Source organism: Bombina bombina, unplaced genomic scaffold, assembly GCF_027579735.1.
Source record: "Bombina bombina isolate aBomBom1 unplaced genomic scaffold, aBomBom1.pri scaffold_1325, whole genome shotgun sequence".
NCBI classification, from domain to species: domain Eukaryota; kingdom Metazoa; phylum Chordata; class Amphibia; order Anura; family Bombinatoridae; genus Bombina; species Bombina bombina.
This window is the reverse complement of record NW_026510725.1, coordinates 41,305-53,951: the sequence shown is the minus strand read 5'-3', so window position 1 is coordinate 53,951 and position 12,647 is coordinate 41,305. Positions and strand designations below refer to the sequence as shown.

Here is a 12,647-nt window from a genome sequence, read left to right as displayed (position 1 = left end):
TCCTTCCTACTGCACACCTGCCCACCATGCTGTTTCTTCCTACTGCACACCTGCCCACCATGCTCTCCTTCCTTCCTACTGCACACCTCACCATGCTCTCCTTCCTTCCTACTGCACACCTGCCCACCATGCTCTTCCTTCCTACTGCCCACCTGCCCACCATGCTCTCCTTCCTTCCTACTGCACACCTCACCATGCTCTCCTTCCTTCCTACTGCACACCTGCCCACCATGCTCTCCTTCCTTCCTACTGCACACCTGCCCACCGTGCTCTTCTTCCTTCCTACTGCACACCTGCCTACCATGCTCTCCTTCCTTCCTACTGCACACCTGCCCACCATGGTCTCCTTCCTTCCTACTGCACACCTGCCCACCATGCTCTCCTTCCTTCCTTCTGTACACCTGCCCACCATGCTCTCCTTCCTTCCTACTCCTGCCCACCGTGCTCTTCTTCCTACTGCACACCTGCCCACCGTGCTCTTCTTCCTACTGCACACCTGCCCACCACGCTCTTCTTCCTACTGCACACCTGCCCACCATGCTCTCCTTCCTTCCTACTGCACACCTGCCTACCATGCTCTCCTTCCTTACTACTGCACACCTGCCCACCATGCTTTCCTTCCTTCCTACTGCACACCTGCCCACCATGCTCTCCTTCCTTCCTACTGCACACCTGCCCACCGTGCTCTCCTTCCTTCCTACTGCACACCTGCCTACCATGCTCTCCTTCCTTCCTACTGCACACCTGCCCACCACGCTCTTCTTCCTACTGCACACCTGCCCACCATGCTCTCCTTCCTTCCTACTGCACACCTGCCCACCATGCTCTCCTTCCTTCCTACTGCACACCTGCCCACCATGCTTTCCTTCCTTCCTACTGCACACCTGCCCACCATGCTCTCCTTCCTTCCTACTGCACACCTGCCCACCATGCTCTCCTTCCTTCCTACTGCACACCTGCCTACCATGCTCTCCTTCCTTCCTAATGCACACCTGCCCACCATGCTCTCCTTCCTTCCTACTGCACACCTGCCCACCATGGTCTCCTTCCTTCCTACTGCACACCTGCCCACCATGCTCTCCTTCCTTCCTTCTGTACACCTGCCCACCATGCTCTCCTTCCTTCCTACTCCTGCCCATCGTGCTCTTCTTCCTACTGCACACCTGCCCACCGTGCTCTTCTTCCTACTGCACACCTGCCCACCATGCTCTCCTTCCTTCCTACTGCACACCTGCCTACCATGCTCTCCTTCCTTACTACTGCACACCTGCCCACCATGCTTTCCTTCCTTCCTACTGCACACCTGCCCACCATGCTCTCCTTCCTTCCTACTGCACACCTGCCCACCATGCTCTCCTTCCTTCCTACTGTACACCTGCCCACCATGCTCTCCTTCCTTCCTACTGCACACCTGCCCACCACGCTCTCCTTCCTTCCTACTGCACAACTGCCCACCACCCTCTCCTTCCTTCCTACTGCACACCTGCCCACCATGCTCTCCTTACTTCCTTCTGTACACCTGCCCACCATGCTCTACTTCCTACTGCACACCTGCCCACCATGCTCTACTTCCTACTGCACACCTACTCACCATGCTCTTCTTCCTTCCTACTGCACACCTGCCCACCACGCTCTCCTTCCTTCCTACTGCACACCTACCCACCATGCTCTACTTCCTTCCTACTGCCCACCTGCCCACCATGCTCTCCTTCCTTCCTACTGCACACCATGCTCTACTTCCTTCCTACTGCACACCTGCCCACCATGCTCTCCTTCCTTCCTACTGCACACCTGCCCACCACGCTCTCTTTTATTCCTACTGCACACCTGCCCACCATGCTCTCCTTCCTTCCTACTGCACACCTGCCCACCATGCTCTACTTCCTACTGCACACCTGCCCACCATGCTCTCCTTCCTTCCTACTGCACACTTGCTCTTTGTCCTTAACACCTGTCGACCCTTCTCCTTCCTCCCAACCACCCACCCAACCCATTCTCTATCCTTCTTCCCGACCACCCACCCAACCCATTCTCTATCCTTCTTCCCGACCACCCACCCAACCCATTCTCTATCCTTCTTCCCAACCACCCACCCAACCCATTCTCTATCCTTCCTCCCAACCACCCACCCAACCCATTCTCTATCCTTCCTCCCAACCACCCACCCAACCCATTTTCTATCCTTCCTCCCAACCACCCACCCAACCCATTCTCTATCCTTCCTCCCAACCACCCACCCAACCCATTTTCTATCCTTCCTCCCAACCACCCACCCAACCCATTCGCTATCCTTCCACCTTCCCACCATGCTCTGTTTCTTTCTGCCAGCCCCCTGACCCCAATCGACTTCCTTTCGCCATCCTGCCCATCCCACTCGCCTTCGTTCCTTCTGTGGCTACACACATATGCCTCTTGTCGTTGGCTCACCTGATGTGTACAGCTAGCTTCCAGTAGTGCATTGCTGCACTGGATGCGACTTTAACTATGTGTTTAACAATTTTGCAGATGTTAAATACATAGAGCAATTATTGCTTTGTTGCTTGCACACATTCGAGCATTTTATTTTTGCACATTTATGTCCCTCTAATGTCCCTTTAATTTCATAAGTGTTCATTAAAAATCCAAACTTTTTATTGAAATCATTTTAAGACTCTGACTTTAATGTAAGGCATGTACTTTCTTTTGACACTTAGTACTTTAAATAGACGCCAGTTGATACAGACCAATGGGTGTGAATTCCCCTTCACTGACAGTCTTGCAATTTATTAGCTGCCAGATATATATATTCATTGTCTTTGTAGAGTTAACAGAATACCACAATGTTATTTAATGTTCTACCTTTACAGCTAAGCAGATTTTCTTTGTCAGCTGTGTTAAACTACGGCTTGAAAACCTATAATTAGGATCATTTACGGAGGAAAGTCAGGTCACTCGTACACAGCCGAAATGAGTCGCACTAGATTAATTTTAAGGGTAGTTTGCTCTTAAAAGTGGTAAATAATTTCCCATCCAAAATAAGGGTATGACCCTCATAAAGAGTGTCAGAGTCAGACATTGTTATTTAGGTCACTGTTTAACATCAGCATTATGTGGGTTGTACAGCTTTGTGTAGCGTGAAAGAGCTGCAGTACCGCCGGGCTGCCAGTAGATGGACTTTTAGTTATTAAATATAATTTATGTTCAGTCTGCTTAAAAGGGTCTAAGAGTTACTGGATAAATGTGCTTTCTTTAAAGGGACATAAACCCCAATTTATTTATTTTCAAAGATTCAGAAAGAGAATATTATTTCTCCAACATAGGTGTGTCCGGTCCACGGCGTCATCCTTACTTGTGGGATATTCTCTTCCCCAACAGGAAATGGCAAAGAGCCCAGCAAAGCTGGTCACATGATCCCTCCTAGGCTCCGCCTACCCCAGTCATTCTCTTTGCCGTTGTACAGGCAACATCTCCACGGAGATGGCTTAGAGTTTTTTAGTGTTTAACTGTAGTTTTTATTATTCAATCAAGAGTTTGTTATTTTGAAATAGTGCTGGTATGTACTATTTACTCAGAAACAGAAAAGAGATGAAGATTTCTGTTTGTATGAGGAAAATGATTTTAGCAACCGTCACTAAAATCCATGGCTGTTCCACACAGGACTGTTGAGAGCAATTAACTTCAGTTGGGGGAACAGTGAGCAGTCTCTTGCTGCTTGAGGTATGACACATTCTAACAAGACGATGTAATGCTGGAAGCTGTCATTTTCCCTATGGGATCCGGTAAGCCATGTTTATTACGATCGTAAATAAGGGCTTCACAAGGGCTTATTAAGACTGTAGACTTTTTCTGGGCTAAATCGATCATATTTAACACATATTTAGCCTTGAGGAATCATTTAATCTGGGTTTTTTGTAAAATAATATCGGCAGGCACTGTTTTAGACACTTTATTCTATAGGGGCTTTCCCTAATCATAGTCAGAGCCTCATTTTCGCGCCGGTATGGCGCACTTGTTTTTGAGAACAGCATGGCATGCAGCTGCATGTGTGTGGAGCTCTGATACATAGAAAAGTCTTTCTGAAGGCATCATTTGGTATCGTATTCCCCTTTGGGCTTGGTTGGGTCTCAGCAAAGCAGATTCCAGGGACTGTAAAGGGGTTAAATATAAAAACGGCTCCGGTTCCGTTATTTTAAGGGTTAAAGCTTCCAAATTTGGTGTGCAATACTTTTAAGGCTTTAAGACACTGTGGTGAAAATTTGGTGAATTTTGAACAATTCCTTCATGTTTTTTCGCAATTGCAGTAATAAAGTGTGTTCAGTTTAAAATTTAAAGTGACAGTAACGGTTTTATTTTAAAACGTTTTTTGTACTTGGTTATCAAGTGTATGCCTGTTTAACATGTCTGAACTACCAGATAGACTGTGTTCTGAATGTGGGGAAGCCAGAATTCCTATTCATTTAAATAAATGTGATTTATGTGACAATGACAATGATGCCCAAGATGATTCCTCAAGTGAGGGGAGTAAGCATGGTACTGCATCATTCCCTCCTTCGTCTACACGAGTCTTGCCCACTCAGGAGGCCCCTAGTACATCTAGCGCGCCAATACTCCTTACTATGCAACAATTAACGGCTGTAATGGATAATTCTGTCAAAAACATTTTAGCCAAAATGAACACTTATCAGCGTAAGCGCGACTGCTCTGTTTTAGATACTGAAGAGCATGACGACGCTGATAATAATATTTCTGAAGGGCCCCTAACCCAGTCTGATGGGGCCAGGGAGGTTTTGTCTGAGGGAGAAATTACTGATTCAGGGAACATTTCTCAACAAGCTGAACCTGATGTGATTACATTTTAATTTAAGTTGGAACATCTCCGCATTCTGCTTAAGGAGGTATTATCCACTCTGGATGATTGTGACAAGTGTAGAAGACCTGTTAAAAATGGGAGTGATTCATCCTGTTCCATGAAGAGAACAAGGGATGGGGTTCTACTCCATTCTGTTCATAGTTCCCAAAAAAGAGGGAACGTTCAGACCAATCTTAGATCTCAAGATCTTAAACAAGTTTCTCAAGGTTCCATCGTTCAAGATGGAAACCATTCGAACTATTCTTCCTTCCATCCAGGAAGGTCAATTCATGACCACGGTGGATTTAAAGGATGCGTATCTACATATTCCTATCCACAAGGAACATCATCGGTTCCTAAGGTTCGCATTCCTGGACAAGCATTACCAGTTCGTGGCGCTTCCTTTCGGATTAGCCACTGCTCCAAGGATTTTCACAAAGGTACTAGGGTCCCTTCTAGCTGTGCTAAGACCAAGGGGCATTGCTGTAGTACCTTACTTGGACGACATTCTGATTCAAGCGTCGTCCCTTCCTCAAGCAAAGGCTCACACGGACATTGTCCTGGCCTTTCTCAGATGAACGTGGAAAAGAGTTCTCTATCTCCGTCAACATGGGTTCCCTTCTTGGGAACAATAATAGACTCCTTAGAAATAAGGATTTTTCTGACAGAGGCCAGAAAAACAAAACTTCTAGACTCTTGTCGGATACTTCATTCTGTTCCTCTTCCTTCCATAGCTCAGTGCATGGAAGTGATCGGGTTGACGGTAGCGGCAATGGACATAGTTCCTTTTGCGCGCATTCATCTAAGACCATTACAACTGTGCATGCTCAGTCAGTGGAATGGGGACTATACAGACTTGTCTCCGAAGATACAAGTAAATCAGAGGACCAGAGACTCACTCCGTTGGTGGCTGTCCCTGGACAACCTGTCACAAGGGATGACATTCCGCAGACCAGAGTGGGTCATTGTCACGACCGACGCCAGTCTGATGGGCTGGGGCGCGGTCTGGGGATCCCTGAAAGCTCAGGGTCTTTGGTCTCGGGAAGAATCTCTTCTACCGATAAATACTCTGGAACTGAGAGCGATATTCAATACTCTCAAGGCTTGGCCTCAGCTAGCGAGGGCCAAGTTCATACGGTTTCAATCAGACAACCATCAGGGGGGAACAAGGAGTTCCCTAGCGATGGAAGAAGTGACCAGAATCATTCTATGGGCGGAGTCTCACTCCTGCCACCTGTCTGCTATCCACATCCCAGGAGTGGAAAATTGGGAAGCGGATTTTCTGAGTCGTCAGACATTGCATCCGGGGGAGTGGGAACTCCATCCGGAAATCTTTGCCCAAGTCACTCAGCTGTGGGGCATTCCAGACATGGATCTGATGGCCTCTCGTCAGAACTTCAAAGTTCCTTGCTACGGGTCCAGATCCAGGGATCCCAAGGCGGCTCTAGTGGATGCACTAGTAGCACCTTGGACATTCAAACTAGCTTATGTGTTCCCGCCGTTTCCTCTCATCCCCAGGCTGGTAGCCAGGATCAATCAGGAGAGGGCGTCGGTGATCTTGATAGCTCCTGCGTGGCCACGCAGGACTTGGTATGCAGATCTGGTGAATATGTCATCGGCTCCACCTTGGAAGCTACCTTTGAGACGAGACCTGCTTGTTCAGGGTCCGTTCGAACATCCGAATCTGGTTTCACTCCAGCTGACTGCTTGGAGATTGAACGCTTGATCTTATCGAAGCGAGGATTCTCAGATTCTGTTATCGATACTCTTGTCCAGGCCAGAAAGCCTGTAACTAGAAAGATTTACCACAAAATTTGGAAAAAATATATCTGTTGGTGTGGATCTAAAGGATTCCCTTGGGACAAGGTTAAGATTCCTAAGATTCTATCCTTCCTTCAAGAAGGATTGGAAAAAGGATTATCTGCAAGTTCCCTGAAGGGACAGATTTCTGCCTTGTCTGTGTTACTTCACAAAAAGCTGGCAGCTGTGCCAGATGTTCAAGCCTTTGTTCAGGCTCTGGTTAGAATTAAGCCTGTTTACAAACCTTTGACTCCTCCTTGGAGTCTCAATTTAGTTCTTTCAGTTCTTCAGGGGGTTCCGTTTGAACCCTTACATTCCGTTGATATTAAGTTATTATCTTGGAAAGTTTTGTTTTTAGTTGCAATTTCTTCTGCTAGAAGAGTTTCAGAATTATCTGCTCTGCAGTGTTCTCCTCCTTATCTGGTGTTCCATGCAGATAAGGTGGTTTTACGTACTAAACCTGGTTTTCTTCCAAAAGTCGTTTCTAACAAAAACATTAACCAGGAGATTATCGTACCTTCTCTGTGTCCGAAACCAGTTTCAAAGAAGGAACGTTTGTTGCACAATTTGGATGTTGTTCGCGCTCTAAAATTCTATTTAGATGCTACAAAGGATTTTAGACAAACATCTTCCTTGTTTGTTGTTTATTCCGGTAAAAGGAGAGGTCAAAAAGCAACTTCTACCTCTCTCTCTTTTTGGATTAAAAGCATCATCAGATTGGCTTACGAGACTGCCGGACGGCAGCCTCCCGACAGAATCACAGCTCATTCCACTAGGGCTGTGGCTTCCACATGGGCCTTCAAGAACGAGGCTTCTGTTGATCAGATATGTAGGGCAGCGACTTGGTCTTCACTGCACACTTTTACCAAATTTTACAAGTTTGATACTTTTGCTTCTTCTGAGGCTATTTTTGGGAGAAAGGTTTTGCAAGCCGTGGTGCCTTCCATTTAGGTGACCTGATTTGCTCCCTCCCTTCATCCGTGTCCTAAAGCTTTGGTATTGGTTCCCACAAGTAAGGATGACGCCGTGGACCGGACACACCTATGTTGGAGAAAACAGAATTTATGTTTACCTGATAAATTACTTTCTCCAACGGTGTGTCCGGTCCACGGCCCGCCCTGGTTTTTTTAATCAGGTCTGATAATTTATTTTCTTTAACTACAGTCACCACGGTACCATATGGTTTCTCCTATGCAAATATTCCTCCTTAACGTCGGTCGAATGACTGGGGTAGGCGGAGCCTAGGAGGGATCATGTGACCAGCTTTGCTGGGCTCTTTGCCATTTCCTGTTGGGGAAGAGAATATCCCACAAGTAAGGATGACGCCGTGGACCGGACACACCGTTGGAGAAAGTAATTTATCAGGTAAACATAAATTCTGTTTTTAAACAGCTTTACAATTTAGTTCTATTATCTAATTTGCTTCATTTTCTTGGTATTCTTTGTTGAAGAAGCAGCTTTGCATTACTGACAGCTAGTTTACACATTGGGTGAGCCAATAACGTAAGGCATATATTTGCAGCCACCAGTCAGCAGCTCCCGAGTCTACCTAGGTATCCTTTTCAACAAAGACTACCAAGAGAACAAAACAAATTAGACAATAGAAGTAAATTGGAAAGTTGTTTAAAATGACATGGGTTTCAGGTCCCTTTAAGTGTGTTTGTTTTGTTTGTGTATATAATTGTCACTCACATCACCATAACCAGAAAAATCTTGAGGTTAAACACATATTAGTAGATAATTAAATAGTCCAAAAGTAAAATGCTGCGACACTGAGCATTTTATTTTTGCTCTTTAATTTTCCTTTAATGAAGTCAGTTAAGAACGGTCTCTCTAAGATCCAGAGAGCTTTAATAAATCTAGGCTCCCCATTTCTTTAAATCCTCTCTGTTTCTATCTCAATATTTTTTTTTATTTTTCATACGTGTTTAGGCAAAGCAGCTCATCTCTCCCTCTTTACCCCGCCCTTGTAGTCTAATTTATATGTACAATCTCTCTCCATACTCTGTTTTATAACCTTTTATTAACCTGTTTAGCATTGCATCCTTTGCATATGTTTGTGAAATTGAGACGATACCCCCCTCCAGCACCAGGCTGCAAATGGCAATCTGTATTGAGATTTCTGCATAAGTGTAGTACTAACACACAAATGAGTCTTCTAGATAGTATTCCCTATTGTCTTTCATTTGTAATACTTTTTCATTCTTTCTTTTCCTTAGTTCAGAGATCTGCAGAATAAAATGATCAGACTGTATGCAAAATGCATGCAATTAGACAAGCTCAAGTTGTTTTGATATGCGAAATGCGTTAAACAGATAGAAAGGTCAGAATTGAAATGTGCATGGGTGCATTTAAATATTAGAGAAATGTTTGCTATTCTCACATTTGCTCTGTGCTTGTTGTGTTCTTTGTTGAAGAGATGCTTAGGTAAGTGTCTGGAGCCACTACGTGGAAAGAAATAGTGCTGCCCTTTACTACTCTTCAAATAGATAACATTCTGGCAAAATTTCTGCAAATAGCGCTCCTTAACTTACATCCCTGCTTTTCAACAAAAGATACCAATCAAATAAAGAAAATTTGAAAATAGAAGTAAATTAGAAAGTTGTTCAAAATGGCATGCTCTATCTAAATCATGATAGAAAATGTTGGGTTTGATGACCCTTTAAAGGGACAGTATAGTCACAATTAAACTTTAATGATTCAGATAGGGCATGCAATTTTAAAAAACTTTCCGATTTACTTTTATCGTCAAATTTGCTTTGTCCGCTTTATATTCTTTTTATGAAAGCTAAACCCAGGTAAGCTCAAACTGATTTCTTAGCCGTTGAAGGCTGCTTCTTATCTCAGTGCATTTTGACCTTTTTTTTACAGTTAGACAGTACAATTTCATGTGTGCCATGTAGATAACATTATGCTCACTCACGTGGAGTTATTTATGAGTCAGCACTGAATGACTTATATGCAAGTCTGTCACAAGCACTGAGATAAGGGGGCAGTCTGCAGAAGCTTAGATACAAGATAATCACAGAGGTAAAAAGTATATTACTATAACCATGTTGGTTATGCAAAACTGGGGAATGGGTAATAAAGGGATCATCTATCGTTTTAAACAATAATTCTAGAGTAGACTTCACTAACACAATACACACCACTGTTATCTCTCTGAGTAGGCATTGTTTTTGTATCTTGATCCTCTCGTCACATGTAGCATATTTGCGTATGCTACTGAAACATTACTAGCTTTTAGAAGTAATTTTGCTAATAGGAGTATATTGCAAAAATGCTTATTTGTAAAATTGAAATGATTTCATGCACATTTCAGATTTGACCTTTCTATCCCTTTAAATTATTGATAGTAAAAAAAGAGAACAAAGCTGATCAGATTTTCTTTTTGGAACAGAAACTGTCTAACAGCTTTTTTCCATGCAAAAAAAATTTCTAAATTTCTTCCATACAGGTGGTGAGAGTCCATAACCCATTACTCCTGGGAATTACTCTTCCTTACCACTAGGAGGAGGCAAAGATTTCCAAATCCCAAGACCTCTATTAAACCTCTCCTACCTCATAGGAATCTCAGTCTTGTCTTTGCCTCCGCTGGAATTAATGATAGAACTTTTTCAGCAAAGTGTGCCATTGAGACAGGGGTGACAAACCCATGGCATGAGTGCTACAGGTGGTACGCAAAACACTTGGTGACACTGCGACTTTTGGCTACCACCATATTGCTGCTTGGCGTCATTGATTGCAATTGCTTTACTTATGATGCCATGCTATATATCAGCAATTAAGCTTTAACGAGACAATCTACTGTAAAATGTCCCTCTCATTAATTTGTTTCCAATTGTGTTTACCTGCTGAAGTGTAATAAATGTGTTACAAATAGCTTGTTTTCCTTTTTTTTGGCATTTGAAATTGCTGCTTTTGCCCATCGTATCCCCACCTTTACTTTATACTTGGTTATAGAAAAGCTATGTAAACATATTCAGCAGTAGAAATTACACTCACAGTTTGTTCTCTCTAAGCGACTGATGATTTAAAGCTCCCAGCTCTCGTGAGATGATCAAAGATGTCTCGTCAGTAAGGAGAGATCCCTCAAATAATTTTAGAAAAGCAAATTTTAGCTAGAGTGCTGTTTACCTAGCCAATACAGTACCTATACTGTATTGGCTAGGTAAACAGCACTCTAGCTAAAATTTGTCCCTAGTTCTGGGTGTGAAAGTGAGACCCATACATTGCAATATAGGTTGAAAAAACAAAACAAAGGTTTTGTGTGATTTCTCTCCATCCCGGCAAGTTTGATCATCAGACCCTAATCAGAGATAAGATAAAGAAGCATGCATGTGTAAAGAAAGTGACAAGATCTGATTCCCATGCATACGTAGCCCATTAATGTAATACAACGGCACCACTATCATAAAAGTCCTCCTTTATTAGCCAAAGTCATCAGACAACGTTTCAGGCAATGCCCTTAGTCATGTCATGATAGTGGTGCTGTTGTATTACACTTTGGGCTGTTCTGCAGGGCACTAGCAGCTTGCAAACTCATGGAGTATAAGGAACACAGGTGCTGGATCTTGTTGGGTAGCTCATTTTAATGGGTTGTGGTGTAAATGAGGGGGGTTGCTATTTCATATACAAAAATAAACCCAAATGAGCTATTTCACATACATTTAAGACTTTGCTTCTTGCATAACAAATCATTGGAAAAACAATGTTCCTTAAATGATTTCTGTATATTACAGATTTTAAAAAAAATAATTGAATTTACCTTCAATTACCTCCAGTATTAACAGAATTAGAATTTGGTGAGATTGTTTTGCTCTTTAGACTCTCTAGGGAACATGGGGCAAATGACACATTTCACCCAAATACAAGCAATGTTTATATTCCCTTTAAGAGCTGCCTTTAGCCATCCAATTTCATACTTTGAAAAATAGTTTATTTATTTGCAGATCCTAATAATTATTAACTATATGAAACAAGGTTACTATCTATTTTTGTGTTGTATTATCACCGGTTTCTGTTATTGCTTTGTAGTTCAAAATATCTAAATCCCAGCTCGTTCTGAGATAATACATTTCCGCATGGAAGGAGAGAACAGTTTATGTTGAAAATAACCTGCATATAGCCATATGTTTCACAACACCATTACATTCACTGCCTACGGCTTCAATTTGTATAAATTCTCTAGTATCTTAAAAATGCAAAGCTGTTTTTTGCAACAGAATTCTTGTAAGCCTTGCTTTCTGCTGCCACCTTCTAGACCACATCGTGATGCACTGAAAAGAAAGAATATCTTAACCCTGTAGCAATGTGTCTGACAATTTGTTGTGTTTGTGTTTTCTTTTAGTTTCTTTACTACAAACTGTGTCTTACAATTTTCGTCTCGAGGCATCCGCCCTGGACTCACGACTATGGTTGCCAGACATCTAGACAAGAACACAATGGGTTATATTCAGTGGCGATGGGGGATCCAATCGGCAATGAACACCAGTATTGTTCGAGATACGAAAACTAGCCACTTCACAATGGCGATGCAGGTGAAGACGCCATAAGAAAACTTTATAATTCAATTGTGCTTAGATTTACAAATGAATAGCTTTGCATCGATTGCAGCAGTGTAGCAGAACAGATATTTGGTTTAATATCTTTATGAAGGGAATAAGGGTGCAAAAGCATTTTTTTAAAGGGACATGAATCCCAAACATTTTCTTTCATGATTCAGATAGAGAATACAATTTAAAACAACTTTCTAATTTACTTCTATTATCTAATTTGTTTCATTCTCTTGGTATCATTTGTTGAAGGAGTAGCAATGCACCACTGGTTTCTAACTGAACACATGGGTGAGCCAATAACCATATGTATCTATATCTGCAGCCACCAATCAGCAGCTAGAACCTAGGTTCTTTGCTGCTTCTGAGCTTACCTAGATAAACCTTTCAGCAATGGATAACAAGAGAAGGAAGTAAATTAAATAATAGAAGTAAATTGGAAAGTTGTTTAAAATTGTATTCTC

The 12,647-nt window shown here is 42.9% G+C and overlaps 1 protein-coding gene across 1 annotated transcript in view; it reads left to right on the top strand.

Moving 5' to 3' along the window:
* The window catches only part of LOC128643347 (dnaJ homolog subfamily C member 11-like), a gene marked incomplete at its 3' end in the record, with an annotated part of 52,877 nt that overhangs the window by 9,135 nt on the left and 31,095 nt on the right, over positions 1–12,647 (top strand). The window contains exon 2 of the mRNA XM_053696277.1: positions 11,979–12,168. Within this exon, the coding sequence (XP_053552252.1) occupies positions 12,043–12,168 (126 nt within the window). The remainder of the gene's footprint in view (positions 1–11,978; positions 12,169–12,647) is intronic.